We start from the raw sequence: 18,185 nt of genomic DNA, 5'->3' as shown, positions 1-18,185 counted from the left end.
ATGTGGCTCAAGCGGTAGCGCGCTCGCCTGGCATGCGTGCGGCCCGGGTTCGATCCTCAGCACCACATACAAAGATATTGTGTCTGCCGATAACTAAAAAAATAAATATTAAAAAAAAAAATTCTCTCTCTCTCTCCCTCTCTCTCTTTAAAAATAAATAAATAAATAAATAAAACTGAGGTTACCATATTTATTCTCCAGTGTTTAGGATGGAGTCATTCTCTTTACAGAGTTGGGCTACACAGAAATCTCAGAGTCCTCGGATCATACTTTTCTAATACTTCCAGGACACTGTCTGGGGATGGCTTTTTCCAACTTGTATTACAACTTTGAACTACAAAAGTTTTGCAATTCCAAGAATCTGAGCCAGATTGAGTGCAAAGAAGTTTGTGAGTATTTAAATGTAATTTGTTAATTACATTTTATTGAGATATATTCAGATAATGTTCTTCCTTTTATGTAAAAATGGCATAGTAATGTAAGATTTATATAAAATTGCATATAATGTGTGCATATCCTCCCATGTACTGTATTGATGTATTTATTTTTTGGTACTGGGGATTGAACCCAGAGACACTTTGCCACTGAGCTACATTCCCAGTCCTTTTTATTTTTTTTGTTTTGAGACAGGGCCTCACTAAGTTACTGTGAGGCTGGCCTTGAATTTGTGATTCTCTTGCCTCAGCCTCCAAGTCACTGGGATTATAGATGTGTGCCACCATACCCAGCCTCTTAAATACTTTAAATCATCACTAGATCATTTATAATACTGAATATAATATAAATGTTATATAAATAGATGATATGCAGTATCACTTAGAGAATAATGACATAAAAATCTGTTCAGTACAGATGCAATTTTTCTTTTCTGAATATTTTCAACTCATGATTGTTTGAGTGAATGCAGAGTCTATAGATACAGAAGGCTGGCTTTATTATGTCATTTTACAAAGGTACTTAAGCATTTGTAGATATTTATGTTCAGGAGGAGTCTTGGAATCCATGCTATACAGATAGTGAGGAATGACTCCAACCTGCATGTGCACCAAAAAGAGATTGGTTAATAAACTATGGTATATATACATACATACAATATAAAATGATGCAGGCATCAAAAAGAATTATTTTGATCTGTGTGTCCTCATGTGGTTAGTGTCCATTATGCATTATTAAATGAAACAGTAAATTGGGGAAGATAATGCATAGTGTCATTCCACATTTATTTTAAAAGATAATATCTAGGGCTAGGCACAGTGATTCGTGCTTGTAATCCCAGAGGCTTTGGATGCTGAGGTGGGAAAGTGACAAGTTCAAAGTCAGCCTCAGCAACTTAGTGAGGCCCTAAGCAACTTAGCAAGATCCTGTCTCAAAAATAAAAAAATAAGCCAGGTGCAGTGGTGCACGCCTGTAATCCCAGCAGCTAGGGAGGCTGAGACAGGAGGATCTCAAGCTCAAAGCCAGCCTTAGCAACTTAGTGAGGCACTAAGCAACTCAGTGAGACCCTGTCTGTAAATAAAACACAAAATAGGGCTGGGGATATGGCTCAGTGGTTGAATGCCTTTGAGTTCAATTCCTGGTACCAAAAAAAGAAAATAAAAAGATGTTATCTTTAAAAATAAAAAGGGTTGGGGGTGCTGGGGATGTGGCTCAAGAGGTAATGTACTCGCCTGGCATGCACGGGGTGCTGGGTTTGATCCTCAGCACCACATAAAAATAAAATAAAGATGTTGTGTGCACCGAAAACTAAAAAATAAATGTTAAAAATTCTCTCTCTCTCTCTTAAAAAAAAAAAGGTTGGGGATGTGGCTCAGTGATTAAGTGTTCTTGGGTTCAATCCCTGGTACCAAAATAATAATAATGCAACAACAACAACATCTAGAAAATATAGAAGAATCATGCACAAAACTATAACAATATACCTTTACTTTATACCTTTCTCATTTTTCTCTTTTTTAAAATAATTTTAGTTTTAGATGGACACAATATCTTTTTTCTATTTGTTTATTTTTATGTGGTGCTGAGGATTGAACCCAGGGCCTCACGAGTGCTAGGCAAGCGCTCTACCACTGAGCCACAACCCCAACCTTCTTTCTCATTTTTCTAATAAGTATGTATTTATTGTCTAATTTTATACTACATTCATTTAAAAGAAAAAAAGTGAGGCAGATGAGATCAAAAGAGAGAATAGAGCCTCCTGAAATTTTTTTTACATGAATGGTCAGTTGAAGTTGCCAGGGAATTAATGATTGAAAGAAGAACCAACACTGCCATGTAGATAAGAAGTCTTTTATTTATTTTATTTTATTTCATTTTAGATTTTTTTGGTGCTGGAGATTGAACCCAGGGTATCACACATGCTAAGCATCCTCTACAACTGAGATTCATCCCCAACACTTTTACTTTTTTATTGATGAAAATTATATATATTTATGGTTTACAACATGAGAAAAGTCTTTTATTGCATATTTTTTACAAAACATTGGTCATAACAAGGAAAATAATATATTCTCGTTTACTATTTGCTGGGATGTGGTAATAGCATCAATGGCAATAATGCTTCTTATGGTGATATTTGCCAGAATGGGAAGTTGCCTACTGTATGTACAGGGGAGGAATAGCTTTAAAAATTACCCAAAGTGATAACATCTCTTTATCTCATATTAGCAGAAGGACATGTGATTCAAAAGAACATCTATGCCTGGGAATCCCTTGGGATAGGGAAATATCTGGCAGCCTTGGCTATCTCAGGACCTTTGTACATCATCCTGCTTTTTCTTGTTGAAACCAAAGTGTTCAGGAGACTGAAAGCTAGGATTTCTAACTTCTTCCTGAAGCAAAAGTGATGAGTTGGACTCTAAATCCTCTAAGGACAGGTAATGGCCTGGCTCCTTAGTGTCCTTGTTTTCTGTGGCTGCCTTGATTCTCTGGATTCCTCTAGAGAAGGTAAAGAGTTTGGTTAGCCCCTGTGGCCCTGGTAAACATACTGGTCACCTGAAGTACTTTAATAGCCAGCTCATCAGCTAAGTATAAACAAGACGTTGGCTTCCTAGAACCAGTCACCTTCTAGAACACCTCTTCCCCATTTAGCAATGAACCTGACAGAAGAAAGGTCTCTTTTGTCAGCTCTTGGTCTGATTATCTTCCAGAGGCCAAGACCCCCAAGGAAAATATAGGAATTGACTTCTGTTGTGTCTTGACATTCTGGGCTTAAAGTCTTTTAGTTTTCTTCAAAAGTTCACACCACGTGAGGTTTAAATGTCCAGCTAATCATGTTTATGTCAACATGAATTCTCTGTTGGACACCCACAGTGGCTCCTGAAATAGGGATGGTGGTATGAGCATGAGAACTGAGGTCGGCTGGGGCACCTTGGGGACTTCCCAGGAAGGATGTGGTCTTTGCGGTTCCCTTCAATCTCTATCTCCCACCCTTGCAAACATTTTATGTCTCTATCCTTGTCTTGGGAACTATAGGCAAGATTGCTCGCAGCAGCATCAGTGCCTGAAGACCAAGATGTAGAAGAGGAGGCAAAAACTGTCAGGACTTATTTGGAAACGTTGCAAAAGACACATCCACTAATTGTTAAAGAAGTGTCGAAGGTAAAGTCAGACTTGGCTTCAGAAAGCCAAATCTTGCTGGGCATGGTGGCGCACTCCTGTAATCCCAGCAATTTGAGGGGCTGAGGCAGGAGGATTATAACTTTGAGACCAACCTCACCAACTTAGTGAAGGTCTACACAACTTAGTGAGACCTGTTTCAAAATTAAAAATATATAAAGGGCTGAGGATATGGCTCAGTGATCAAGCTCCCCTGAGTCCAATCCCTAGTACCAAAAAGAAAAAAGAAAGAAAGAAAGAAAGCAGAGATTTCTCAGGTCTTTTGCATGAGGAATCCACCCATTGACAGGCTCAAGGCCTGTCTACAGTAACTCAGGAGCTGCTGATGGAGATGCGGTTTCTCCGTTTAAGAATGAAGCATATCTGAGTTTGTTTGTGCACCCAGACTCTGCCCTATTTCTGTGGTCTTCTGGAAGATAGAAGGGCCTGGGATGGGAAGGGACCTGAGCCATGAACCCTGAGAAGCAAGGAAGGCTGGAAGGTGGAACATGAACTTATGGAATATTTCCTGGAATGTAGAAGACAACTGGAGATGGGCCAAGGCCTGAAAAGGGGTCTAGAAACTCAAACCAATCTTCCCTAGTCTTCCTGATAGCCCCAGGGAGAATTTTGAGAGACCTTCAAATATCCAGGTACTGTGTAGCATTTTCCCCCCAAAATTTATTAGTCTTGTTGTTTCATATAGTTTCTGGAGGTTAAAACAACATCAATAAACCCTCAGGCAACAATCCAAGGGATTTTGTTGGCTTCAGGAACAAAAGAGAAAAAGCTTATCTTAAGGGAATTGAGTTCTCAAAATGCAAAGAGAGTGGGAGGATAGAAAACCTTACTGAGCCTGCTGGGAGCAGTGGCTGAGAAAATGCAAGTCTGAGCCTGGGATGTGAGAGGCCACCTGGGCCCCCGAGGGCAGCTCAGACCTGTCGCTGACTACCAGCCTTCTCCCTTGTCTCCTGTCTTGCATATCCTAGGTCTATATCAAGAAGGTACCCCTGCTGGCTGTGAACAAAGTATCCTTCACTGCTCAAGCTAAAGAATGCTTTGGTCTTCTTGGAATTAATGGAGCTGGAAAGACTTCCATTTTCAAAATGCTGACAGGACAGAAGCCCATCACCTGTGAGGATGCATTTATTAGGGGTCTTAGCATCAGCTCTGACCTAGGGAAAGTGGGTATCACCTAGAAACAAACTTGGGGAGTTGACACAAGATTTGGGGTCAGGGAACTGGAATAAGACCAGATCTCTGAAAAGTCCACATATCAATTTCATCTGTGACTTCCAAATCCTTATCTGCATACTGCAAACTTTTCTGAGCTCCAGACTAGATGTTGCACTGCTTACTCAACATCACTCTTCCCCCACCCCTGCATACTCATGCCCCATACTTAAGCTCCCCCACCCCCTGAGATTTATGAACATTAGGCAAGACCTCTGCCACTGAGCTACACCCAGCCCTTTTTATTTTGAAACAGGGTCTTGCTAAATTGCCCAGGCTGGCCTTGAATTAATTGGTGAACCTCCTGTCTCAGCCTCTCAAGGAGCTAGGATTATAGGCACACACCACTGCACCCAAGTACTACACATCTCTTGAGTTCTTCTAGGCACTGGAAACTCAAAGGGCCCCCCTTCTTTCCTTCTTCCCCTATGCTTGCTGGACAGTGAGTGACATACATCCACCTGCCATTCAAGGCATCCTTCAAGATGTCCAATTGGCAGCCTTGGTTCATGGATGCTCTCAGCCAAATAACCCTTGAAACTTCTCCATGGACCTGTTCCTACTACACTCATCCTAGTTGAGATGACCTAATTTTCAGTCTGTATCTTCCCTGACCTCTCTGCACCAGCATTTTGTATTGCTGGTCTTCTCCTTCGCACTCAAGCCTTCCTTTGCTTGTTCCACAGCTGCCCTCTCTCCTTGCTGTTCTGTCTCAAACTCCTATGGTAGATCTTCATCTTTATCTGGCCCATCAGTTGCAGTGTTCCGGGAGCTACACCTGTAGCCCACTGTCCTTGTTCTAGACACACTGTCTGTGCCTAGTCCTTTTTATTGGTCTGCCTCCTGTTATTCTCTGTTTGCTAATGTCTCCCAAATAGCCATGTCTCCAGCCCTACTCTGGTGGAATTTCTCAGCTTCCATAGTTGTGTGAGCCAATTCTTATATCCTTTCTGTATATCCGTATATACACATAAACCCTATATATGAAGTATGAGCTATTGCACATACCTGTAATCCCAGCTACTGGGAAGGCTGAGGCTGGAAGATCACAAGTTTTTTTTTTTTTAAATATTCCAATGCCAGTTTATTTTTTAAAAGAGCTCTGTGTTTTATGGTTTACCTTTTTAAAAATAATTTTATAGGATCTGGGGCTGGGGCTCAGCAGTAGTACACTTGTCTGGAATGTGTGAAGCACTGGGTTCAATTCTTAGCACCGAATATAAATAAATAAAATAAAGGTCTAACAATAACTAAAAAAAATTTAAAAATAAAATAATTGTACAGTCTTACATGAATTGTAATGATCTAATACTATTAATAGCTGTTCAAAAAACAAACAAAAAATTCCTTCCCCCCCCCAACAATCATCCAGGGAGAATTAAAATTTCTGAAAAGAGGCTAATTTAACATGACTTCTAACCTGGAAGAAACAAAAAGAAAAAAAAGAGGGGGAAAGAGAGAGAGAGAGAAGGAAACAGAAATTAAGAGGTGTGCTGCCAGTGTCTTTCAGGAGTGGGGCTCTGGCTCTGGGGTTGTGAAAGGCAGTCTGCAGCATGCAGTATGGCAGCCGGAGACCTGAGAACCCCATCTTCTTCCCCACAGCATGTCCATGTTTTGACTTCAGTGTCATGGAAATTCTTGCAGGGTTCCTCTCTGCTGTTCTGCTATATGCATCTGGTTTGCCAAGTCCATTGTGTCATACTGTCTGTATGTTTCACTTTCTTCTAGAGGTTTTCAATCTCTGAGCCTGCTAGTATTGAAATAGCTTCTTCCTGGGGCCAGACTCCATATAGTACGCATGTATGTAGGTGTATTACAGAATACATCGACACTTGGCTAAGAGCTTGGCAGCATTCTGTAGGTACTGCCTGTCAATCCAAGTCCCCAGATTGTTCATGACCCTTTCCTGAATCTTCCCATGAATCCACTGGTATGTTTGTGCCTCTAACTAAGTGTTTTTTAGTTTTTGCACATCTCAAAATAGAAAAGTACTTCTATTTAAAAAAAAAATTAGTTGTAGATGAACACAATACTGTTATTTTATTTATCTATTTATATGTGGTAGCTGGGTGATCCCAGCGGCTCAGGAGGCTGAGTCAGGAGGACTGGAAGTTCAAAGCCAGTCTCAGCAAAAAGCGAGGTGCTAAGTAACTCAGTGAAACCTTGTCTCTAAATAAAACACAAAATAGGGCTGGGGATGTGGCCCAGTGGTCCAGGGTCCCTTAGTTCAATCCCTAGCACCCCTACCCTGCCCCACCAATAAAAGATATTTTTATGTGGTGCTGAGGATAGAACCCAGTGCCTCATATATTCTAGGCAAGTGCTCTACCACTGAGCCACAACCCCAGCCCACACTTTTTTTTTTTTTTGTACTGGAGATTGAATCCAGGGGAGCTTAATCACTGAGCCACATCCCCAGCCCTTTTTAATTTTTTTTTTTTTTAATTTTGAGACAGGGCCTAACTAAGTTGTGAGGCTGGCTTCAAACTTGCAATCCTCCTGCTTCTGCATCCTGAACTGCTGCAATTATAGGCTAGAACAAATATTGTTGAAGGCCTCTCTGGCCTGGGCTTGCTCACTCTGGCCAACAGTATCGGGATTCTCCTGTACCAATTTCACTCATGGTACTTGAAACAGAAGACCTTATTGCACTGCACTTGGTGAACTCTGGGCTCCTATACCAGAATAACCATGGGGCAGTTTGCAGCAGGGCACTGTTGGAGCTGGTAATGATGCTCCACACACTCCCTGAAAAGGTAGCACCTGTATTTGTCTTTCAATTCTTCATTGGGAAACAATGAAACACAAAGTGGGAAGTGTACAGAGTGGACAGTTCTGAGCCACATGAGAGACTCCCACATCCATCTGTCCTTGACAAGTATTGAGCAGTGCTGCTCCCAGCAGCTACAGCAAAATTGTGCCGACAAGCCAAAGATTCCCTTTCCACATAAACTTCATGCATACTGTTCAGTGGTTAGGGGAATGGGCTGTGGGATGTGTTTTGATGGATTAGGCTGAACTTGCACTTCAATGAGTAGTTGAGAAGAACTGGACTCATTTCTGTCTAATATCTCTGAGACTGGCCGGTGCAAATAACTAGTATTAGTTTAGCAACTGAATGAGGTAACTTTAAGACAGAGGCTAAACTGTCTTAAAGCACATGGTTAAGGTCTCAAGATTAAAGCCTCAAGATTAAACTCCTCAAGATTAAAGCCATCAGCCCTCTGCTCTCCAAGTTGCTGGCTACTCCCACACATAATAGTCCTCTATGTTCTCAGGGTTCTTGATCTCTTCTTCCTTCTCCTCCACACAATTTGGGTCATAGTCCTCTTCATTGCTTTCAGGCCCCTAACTATTCATGTCCACCAATATCTTAGCATCCAATCAAGTTGTAAATCAGGAAATAAGTTGCTTTTTCTCCCTCTCCCCAAACTTACTGCTTTCTCATATCCATTAGTATTTTTGTCTTCTGTAATTCTGAAGACCTTTCAAGCAGCTGTGATCCAAATATTGTGTCATATGATTTCCATCAGGAGTCACAAACCTGCAGTCAGAGTCTGAGGACAGATCAGGTCAGTCCAGGCCTCAAGAATTGGATTGAGGTGTAGTAGTGGCAGAGCAGGGCCTGCCCTGCTTCCTCTGACCAGATCACAAGTTCGAGGTCAGCCTTGGCAACTTATCGAACTGGGAATGAAGCTCAATGGTAGAGTGCCACTGGGTACAATTCTCAGTACCAAAACCAAAAAAACAATAAGACAGAAAAGTTAATGGCTAAAACTATCTAAACATTTTGAAAGATATCACATTACAAATAAATGAAGCCCTATTAACCCTAAGCAGGATAAATTAAAATAAATCAATCCCTAGGAACATTATGGTAAAACTACTGAAAACCATACACAAAAAGAAAATCTTTTTTTTTTTTTTTAAGAGAGAGTGAGTGAGGGAGAGAGAGAGAATTTTAATATTTATTTTTTGGTTTTCGGCGGACACAACATCTTCATTTGTATGTGGTGCTGAGGATCGAACCCGGGCCGCACGCATGCCAGGCAAGCGCGCTACCGCTTGAGCCACATCCCCAGCCCCAAAGAAAATCTTCAAAGGACCCAAAGACCAGTCTCAACTCTAAGGAAGAGGATATGACACAAGTGGGAGTGATTACTCCAGGGAACTTCCACAGTACAACAGAACTGATTTTTTTTTTTTTTTTGTAAATTTGAGACTTAATGTAAATGTGATTTCGCACCATAATTCATGTAAATCAGACTTCAGCAATTTTTGTTGTATGATTTTGCTCTTTTGTAAAGCACAATTGTCCTGTACAAAATGCTCACATTGGGCTGGGGATGTGGCTCAAGCAGTAGCGCGCTTGCCTGGCATGAGTGCGGCCGGGGTTCGACCCTCAGCACCACATACAAACAAAGATGTTGTGTCCGCCGAAAACTAAAAAATAAATATAAAAAAATTCTCTCTCTCTCTCTCTCTCTCTCTCTCAAAACAAAACAAAAACAAAAAAACCAAAATGCTCATATTTAATTACAAACTGCTTTAAAATCACAATTGAAGATATGAGAACTATTTGGCTTATTGTACAATGCAATGGATAGAAAGCCCTTTCAAGTCATGTTATATTTGGATTTGGGGCTGGGACAGGGAGAGCAGCAGCTGTGTCAGCTAAGTGCTCAAACTTGCACATGAATATGGAGAATAATTTCAAAATCTTACCAACCTGATAGTTTTCCATAACTCCTTCATATCCAAGGAGTTATGGAAAACTATCTTAACATTTTTGGTAAGGGATTGGCATTGTTGATAAAGCCACTCCTGTCATTAACTATATTTCAGGATGTTCTCTCTGTTGACATGAACATTGTAGGTAATATTCATAAGAACATCAATTCGGAGCCAAAATGCCTTGAATCTCCACATCTCTTTTGTAATTCCTTACATTTATTTATTTATTTAATATTTTTTTAGTTGTAATGGTGCTGAGGATTGAATCTAGTACCTCACATGTGCCAGGCAAGCACTCTACCACTGAACCACAACCCCAGCCCTGTTTTTTTTTATTTTTTTATTAGAGCTTTATAGTTATACCTAGTAGTTGGTTTCCTGACCAACTCATACATGCATGAAATTTGATTTCAGTTCATGGTCCCACTCTTTTCCCTCCCTCTTTTACCTCCCATCCTCCTTCCCCTTTCCCATTGTCCTTCCTCTTCTAGATTTCCTTTTGGCTCATTTATTAATTTATATTTGCTTGGTTCTTTCTACCTATATATAATGGTGAAGTTCCCTGTTGTGTATATATACACATAACATGAATTTTAATTTATTCTTCATTGCCTCCACTAAGTCTGTTTAATTATAATAGAAGACTGCCACATTTTTAATAGCAGGATTGGCTAGGCTTGCTGCTGTTTCTAGTAAGATATTCTGAATTCCATTTAATCAATAAAACTTGACTTAACAAACAAGGGGGGGGAAGGATCCAGAGGTAAAAGATGGATCACATTCACAAGCACAACATTTAGACTGGCAGCTTATTTCTGAATGAAACAAGAAAACAAAAGACAGCAGTGGTATAGGAAATAACCTGCCTGAAATAATATACACAATAAAACTATACTGTAAAAGAAAACATAGCCAGGTGCAGTGGCACACATCTATAATCCCAGCAACATAGGGGGCCACGGCAGGAGGATTGCCAAATTTGGGGCCAAACTCAGCAACATAGCGAGGCCCTAAGCAACTTGAGACCTTGTCTTAAAATGAACAATAAAAAAGGCTGGGTATGTGGCTCAATGGTAAAGCATTGCTGGGTTCAATCTCCAGTACCCTGACCCACCCAAAAACAAAATATATTTTGGCTTGGGAATGTAACTCAGTGGTAGAATGCTTGCTTAACGTGTGTGAGACTCTGGGTTCAATCCCCAGCACTAAAAAAGATAAAGATTTTCTAGGAAGACTTTCAGGTAAATTAAACCTGAGAGTTTGTCACCAATAGATGTAGGAAAAAGGAAGTAATAAAGAGTAAATTTCAGGAAGAAAGAAAATGATCCTGGAAGGAGCTCAAAGAACAGAAAAAAATGAAGAGTGATTCTGACTCCTAATGAAAAGGGTAAATGTGTGGCTTTTGACGAGACAAGGCTAAAATAATAATAATGTTTTATGAGATTTAAAATACATATAAATGTCTCAGCATCTGGTCCTTGATTTTCTTTTACTATTATTCACATGGTCCTTATATCCACCCTACTGGACTTACTGCCATACCTGTTACTGGGTAGTCCAATCTTTGAAGGTGATTTGTGAGAATCACACAGAAAAACAATATCCAGGTAGGATTAAAGGCTTCCCACTTAACACTCTTTCCAAGAAATCTTAGGTTTCTGCTGTGGCTTCCCAGATTTACTTGGAAGTATTCTGAGTTTTCTTCCATCCACTTAACTTGTGTCAGAAATATAGGCATGTAAGTTGAAAATGCATTACTTCTACTTTAGGGTTAGAAATAGTATACCAGGAAATCTAAGCTCATTGAAACCTGTCTTGCATTTTTGGTTGGAGTCAACTTTTCTTTCTTTTCTTAAAATATTTTTAGTTGCAGATGGACACAATACCTTTATTTATTATGTATTTATATGTGATACTGAGAATCAAACCCAGTGCCTCATGCGTGCCAGGCAAGCACTCTACTACTGAGCCACAACCCCAGCCCCATGAAGTCAACTTTTCTAAGTGAATATACTTTTTATTCTTTTGTGTGTATGTGTGTGTGTGAATAAATAAAAGTTATACACCAGAATTTTTATCATAACCAAATAAAATGCATATAAAATTAAATACATGAACGTTTTAAGTCAGAAGGAGGTAAATCAAGTTAAAGCATTTTAAGGTCCTTTCCTTGCTTATGAATAAAATTCCAAATCATATTATCCATAGCTAAGCCAAGGATGCATGTTTTATCTCTAAAGAAACATGCAACAGATGAGAGGAAATAAGTATATACTTTTTAAGATACCAGTGGAGGGAAAAATAGAAAAATGAGTAAATAATATGTAAGAATAAAGCAAGAAAAGGGAAGGTAGAACATATAGGATAAATAGATTGCTTTGAATAAGATGGTAGATTTAAATCCAAGTATTTCGGTAATTACATTAAATGAACTAAATATTTTAATTATAAGATTGGAATTATCAGAGAGGATACACAAAATGTTAAACATAAAGTTATCATATGACTCCTAAAAATATACCCTAAATGACTGAAAACCCACTTCCACATAAAAAACTTGTACAAGAATGTTTGGAGTAACATTAGTCAAAGTAGCCAATGTGGAAACAACCCAAATGTTGATCAACAGATAAATGGATAAACAACATGGGGCCTATCCATATAATAGGATATTATTTATACACACAAAAAAGAATGAGGGGCTGGAGGTATGGCTCAGTGGTAGAGTGCTTGCCTTGCATGCATAAGGTACTAGGTTCAATCCTCAGCACTGCATAAAAATAAATAAATTCAATAAAGTTTTAAAAAAAGAATGAAACTCTGACATATACTACAATCTAGACAAACTTAAGAAATGCTCAGTGCAAGAAGTCATATATAAAAGACCACATATGTATGATTCCATTCATATGAGATGTCCAGAATAGGCAAAGCCATAGAGATAGGAAGTCAAGTAGTGGTTGCCAGGGGTTGAGGGTGTTGAGGGGGATGGGAAGTAACTGCTCAGGGGTACAGGATTTCTCCTGGGTATGATAAAATGTTCTAAGTGAATTGTGATGGTGCATGTGTAGCTCTGAATATGCTAAAAAAAAAATCTGTTGAATTGTACACTTGAATGAATTGTATGGTATGTGGATTGTACCTCAATAAGTTGTCTTTAAAAAGAAAAGAAGGCTGGGTTTGTGGCTCAGTGGTAGAGTGCTTACCTAGCATGTGTGAGGCATTGGGTTCAATTCTCAGCACTGCATATAAATAAATGAATAAACTTAAGGTCCATAAACAACTAAAAACAATATTTTTAAAAAGAGAAGAAAAGAGAAAAGGGGCTGGGGTTGTGGCTCAGTGGTAGAGCACTTGCCTAGAATGTGTGAAGCCCTGGGTTTGATCCTCAGCACCATGTAAAATAAATAAATAAATAAATAAATAAAGGTATTGTGTCTATCTACAAATAAAAGGAAGAAGAAGGAGAAGGAGAAAAAGAAAACTTATATAGACTTAAACTTATATAGATTAAAATTGAAATGAAGGATAAAGGAGACCAATAAATAAGCCCAATTAACTATCACAGAACAGATAATTTCCTTCTTGTATAACCATCCCAAAGCATGGAAGAAGGTGGGATGCACCCAGCTAGGAGCGAAGAAGAGCAACCAGTGACAGCAGCTGGAATGAGCCCCAGGCCAGTTTCTGTTAGGAACATAAAATCCTGAGATATTAACAGTGAAAATGCAGCAGGATGATTGAGTTAGGTTTATCCCAGAAATATAATTAAGGTCTAATAGTACAAAATCCACCAACATAAATCATTGCCTTAAGAAGAGAAAAATAGTTCAGTTGATGATGAAAAGAGAATTTGAAAAAAAAAAAACCCTCAATACTTGTTCATGATTTCAAAAAATTCTCTTTTTTTTTTTTAAGAGAGAGAGAGAGAAAGAATTTTAATATTTATTTTTTGGTTTTTTGGCGGACGCAACATTTGTTTGTATGTGGTGCTGAGGATCGAACCCGGGCCGCATGCATGCCAGGCAAGCGCACTACCGCTTGAGCCACATCCCCAGCCCTCAAAAAATTCTTAACTAGAAAAATAGAAGAAACATTAAGTTAAAATAACTTGATAAAGGTGGTTTCCCATAAATCCTTACACTTAATCATGAAATTACAGAAGCATCCTCATTAGAATCATTAGAGCCTTTCTTTTCAGCAGTTACCTCAGGCATGGGGACATCTGTCTTAGGGGAAGCCCCACCCTGGGAACCAAAACCGGACCCTTAGTTGTGAGATCCTTATAGACATTCTTCCCCCATGACAGCCTTCTCCTGTCCCTCTCTTCCCTAAGCTGACCCCCCATGTGATTTCCTATTCACACCCTGAATTTGCCACTCCATCAATAGGTCCAGGCTGCCCAGGGTCACACAAGTGCTTGAATGGAAAGGAGGAAAGAGAAGGGAAAAAACATTGGCTATTTTCAAAAATTATTTCCCACACTCTCCAAAATCTACCATAGGGGAGCACAAACCAGGATTGTGAACTACAAGTTTATTATAGTGGTGAAAGGTAGAAATACATGTGCCTGAATTTTCTGAACAGCTAAATAAAATTTAGAAACCTTCCCTGAATCGCTAAGTAGCAGTTAAACTGAGTGGGAATGGTCTGTATGTGATGATCTAGGAAAATCTTAAGACATGATGTTGAGTTAGAAAAGCATATTGTGTGCATGCTTGTAATCCCAGCTACTGGGGTGGTTGAGGTAGGAGGAGCACAAATTCAAGTCCAGCCTGAGTAACTTAGCCAGACCCTGTCTCAAAATAAAAAGTAATGGGGCTGAGGTTGTAGCTCAGTGGTAGAGCACTTGCCCATGTTCGAGGCCCTGGGTTCGATCCCCAGCACCATAAAAAATTAAATAAACAAAATAAAGGCATTGTATCCATCTACAAACATATATATATATATATATATATATATTTTTTTTTTTTAAACAAAGTAAAAAAGACTGGGCATGTAGCTCTGACATGCCTTCCTCTTGGGGCTGTGGTTCTAACTCAGGTCCGGCAGTGGATTGGTTACTGTCCTCAATTTGATGCCTTGCTGAGCTTCATGACAGGCCGAGAGACACTGGTCATGTATGCCCGGATCCGGGGCATCCCGGAGCACCACATCAGTTCCTGTGTGGACCAGATTCTTGAGGACTTAGTCATGTTCGTGTATGCAGACAAGCTGGTAAAGACCTACAGGTGAGATCTGGAGCTTCCTTCCACCTCTCCATCTCCAGTTACAATTTGAGCTCTGGTCTTCTCAATACTAGAATGTAGGGCCAAGCCTATCAGCTCAGGCATGGGTTGCTGTACAGTCCATGCCATAGTGGGTATGTTGTGGGGGGGTGGCTGGAGGTAGCTTTTGTCCCCTGTACGAAAGGGTGAATGTCCTGGGCTACTCAAGGCACCACACCGGGTGCTCCTCCATACCAAAAATAAATTAAAAATAAAAGGAAAAAAAGCACCACACCCTTTTGGTTCTGGGCTCCAGAAATTATAAGGCCAATCCAGGCCAAAGGCAGTTCCTGTAGCTGAGGGCAGATGGCACCACATATGTTGTCCCAAAAGGGTAAACCGATCTTTCTTCCGTTCCACTTCATAATAGGCTTCCTGTGTTTGGTAGATTGACATTTTAAGTGCACAGTTACATCATTCTGGTGTGTGTGGTTCTGCTGAGGAGCAAGGTAGCTTAAACAAAGCCAGACACTCACTGTCCAAGCCAAGAACACCACTCCCATCTCATGGTGTTCAGCACGCCTGAAGGCACATAGCAGTACTGCACATCCGGTCCAGGATGAGTCCAGGAAGACACTACCTCTGGTCACATGGACCCAGGGGTCAGATGATGAGATCCTTGGCTCTTCCCTCTGTTGGTTTGAGTTTCAAGCAGCTTTTCATGTTTTCTTGCATCTTTTGATAATCAAATTAATTTAAATTTGCAAAGTTTAGAATGGTGCCTTGCATATAGTAAATGGTTTGAGTTAAATAAAATTCTTCCTCTCAGATGAAGAAGGTGCCCCCTAACACCCATAGGGTTCATTAAAGATTCACTGACCATGTGCTCCCCCAGGACTGATCCTTGTGTACAGGGAATGGTTTAGATCCTCCATGGACAGCCCAAGCCACAGCTCCGCTTGACTGTTTTTCTGAAAGTCCCACCTGGAATGTAGAGCCCTCCCAGAGAAGAAAGGGGTGGGTGTTGAAACAGCAGCATTCTCCATCTGCCCACCATCACCCCTCCACCCCCAGCGGTGGTAACAAGCGCAAATTGAGCACGGCTATTGCCCTCATTGGAGATCCTGCCGTCATCTTCCTGGATGAACCGTCCACTGGCATGGACCCTATGGCCCGGCGCCTGCTCTGGGGCACTGTGGGAAAGGCCCGCGAGTCTGGCAAGGCCATTGTCATCACCTCCCACAGGTAGAGCCTGGGTCTCTGTGGGTCAATGGAGGAGCTGAAATGGGTGGCTGGGGAGGGGCCAGGGGGGCAGACCACCTGTGAGCAGCTGGCATAGAGTTTCCCCAGGCTTTGCATGTGGTCACACTCAGCGTGGGAATCAGGAACAGCCTGATCTGGGAATTGACACCTTCTGTCTACACAAGGCTTTTACACCTAGGGTGGGCTTCTGCTTCCCCCCAGCCCTGTCTCAGGCCTCTACTCCCTGTCCTCAGCATGGAGGAGTGTGAGGCTTTGTGCACCCGGCTGGCCATCATGGTGCAGGGTCAGTTCAAGTGCCTGGGAAGCCCACAGCACCTCAAGAGCAAGTTTGGCAGCGGCTACTCCCTGTGGGCCAAAGTCCGAAGGGAAGGGCAGCAAGAAGCACTGGAGGAGTTCAAGGCATTTGTAGACCTGACCTTTTCAGGTTTGTGCTGCCCCTAGCAGCCCCCACTGGGGGTGGGAGGCAGGCCCCTGCTGGACCTTTGTCAGTTGATGCACAGTGTCTGTGCCTGACCCCTGCCAAACCCACATCCCTGACCCTGAGGATGAAGACCACAGTCCTGTGTGCCTAGGCTGTCTTCCTTGGTAGGAACACAGTCTCTCCTTTGTGCAGGCAGTGTCCTAGAAGAGGAGCACCAAGGCATGGTCCACTACCACCTGCCTGGCAATGACCTCAGCTGGGGGAAGGTGAGCACACCCTAGAGCAGAAATTTGCTCCGCATGGCAAGCCCAGAGGCTTTCTCCATTCTCTCTGCATTCTCCCTAACCCCATCCCCACTGTGTGCATCACACCACCTAGGGGTGAGCCTGTCCACAGCGGCTGCCTTCCCCTTCCACAGGTGTTTGGCATTCTGGAGCAAGCCAAGAAGAAGTACCTGTTGGAGGACTACTTGGTCAACCAGATCTCCTTGGAGGACATCTTCCTGAACTTCGCCAGTCCTGTGCCCCCTACTCAAGGAACAATCCAACAAGAGCAAGCAGAGCCAGACAGGTCTTCATCACCCTCACTGCCTTGCCCTCAGCCTTGCTCACCTCCCTCTCAGCCTCTCTTGCCTTCTTCATCACCTCCTTCTCAGCCTCCCCTTCAATCTCCCTCATCTCTTTCTCAGTCGCCCTCACTGCCTTCCTCAGAACCAGTCCTATGGTAATAAAGATCCTAGTTCAGGTTAGCCAGAGTGTACATTGCCTGCCATGGTCACAAGGAGCTGCAAAGGCAGCCTTGCCCAGTGAGTTCGGTGCAGTGCCCTCCCCTAGAATGCGGTACATAGAGCAGAGTGGGGCCATAGCTTCAGAGGCATGATGGAAAGCCCAGGAACATCTCAGTGGCAAGGACTACCTGAGTCCCATGTGCGTGACCTGTGGTCTCCTAGGGACCTAGCCATGGAAGCAACTTCAGAGGAACACTTTGTTATTATTTACTTACTGTAGTACTGGGGATTAAACCCAGAGTCTTGCATATGCTAGGCAAGCATTCTGCCACTGAGCTATGTCCCCAGCCCCTGAGGAACACCTTGTGTATCCTTTGGAAAAGGCAGTGGCCCCAGGAGTTACATAGTAGCAACCATGGCTCTGCTTGATACCAGGTCTGTCTTCTGTGCCCTGTCATTTGACTGTGTCCCCTGTAGGCCCAGGTACAATGTCCTTGCTCGTGGGTAAGAAGTCTGCAGGACTGAAGGAACAGCTCACCCAAGTCTTCACCCTCCCTTCTCCAGAATCCCCTTCCCAGATAGGTGGCCTCTGCAGCACACTTCTTCACAGGTATACCATATCACCTGCGTACATCCCAAGGCCTCAGGGGCAGTTAGGATGGCTGCTCTCTGCTGCATCATGGGCAAGGTTTGAATGGATGCATGGATAGTCCACACAGGTGTACACAGACCACTTGGCCAGCAGGATAGAGCCAGAAAAGGGAGAGAGGGGTTGAACACTGATCTTGCTGGGCCTGGCTTCCCACATGATGCTACCTCCAGGGTAGAACTTGGAGAGTCCATTGTGGAGAGCCATTCTCACGCGTGACTGGGTGACTCCCGGTTTGGGTCTGAGGCTTCTGGCTGTGTTGGAACTTTCCCGGCCCTCTCCTGATGAGAGAACCCGTCTGTGTGGGGGTGTGACTGACCACTGACCCCGGGGGCCCAATCACTGACCCTGACCTTG

At 42.1% G+C, this 18,185-nt stretch overlaps 1 protein-coding gene and 1 pseudogene across 1 annotated transcript in view; one reads left to right on the top strand and one right to left on the bottom strand.

The window, feature by feature from the left end:
- LOC107146499 (ATP-binding cassette sub-family A member 17-like) overlaps positions 1–17,827 on the top strand; it is a 103,345-nt gene extending 85,518 nt beyond the window's left edge. The window contains 9 exon segments of the mRNA XM_048790059.1: positions 209–389; positions 2,665–2,829; positions 3,452–3,597; positions 4,584–4,778; positions 14,605–14,792; positions 15,843–16,013; positions 16,265–16,455; positions 16,645–16,718; positions 16,871–17,827. Of these exon segments, the coding sequence (XP_048646016.1) occupies positions 209–389; positions 2,665–2,829; positions 3,452–3,597; positions 4,584–4,778; positions 14,605–14,792; positions 15,843–16,013; positions 16,265–16,455; positions 16,645–16,718; positions 16,871–17,179 (1,620 nt within the window). The 3' untranslated portion in view covers positions 17,180–17,827.
- LOC125612288 lies at positions 7,443–11,101 on the bottom strand (annotated as a pseudogene).
- Positions 17,828–18,185: the final 358 nt, after the last annotated feature.

Source organism: Marmota marmota, unplaced genomic scaffold, assembly GCF_001458135.2.
Source record: "Marmota marmota marmota unplaced genomic scaffold, marMar, whole genome shotgun sequence".
Taxonomy (NCBI): Eukaryota; Metazoa; Chordata; class Mammalia; order Rodentia; family Sciuridae; genus Marmota; species Marmota marmota.
The sequence above is the reverse complement of the archived record's forward strand: the minus strand, read 5'-3'. Positions and strand labels throughout refer to the sequence as shown.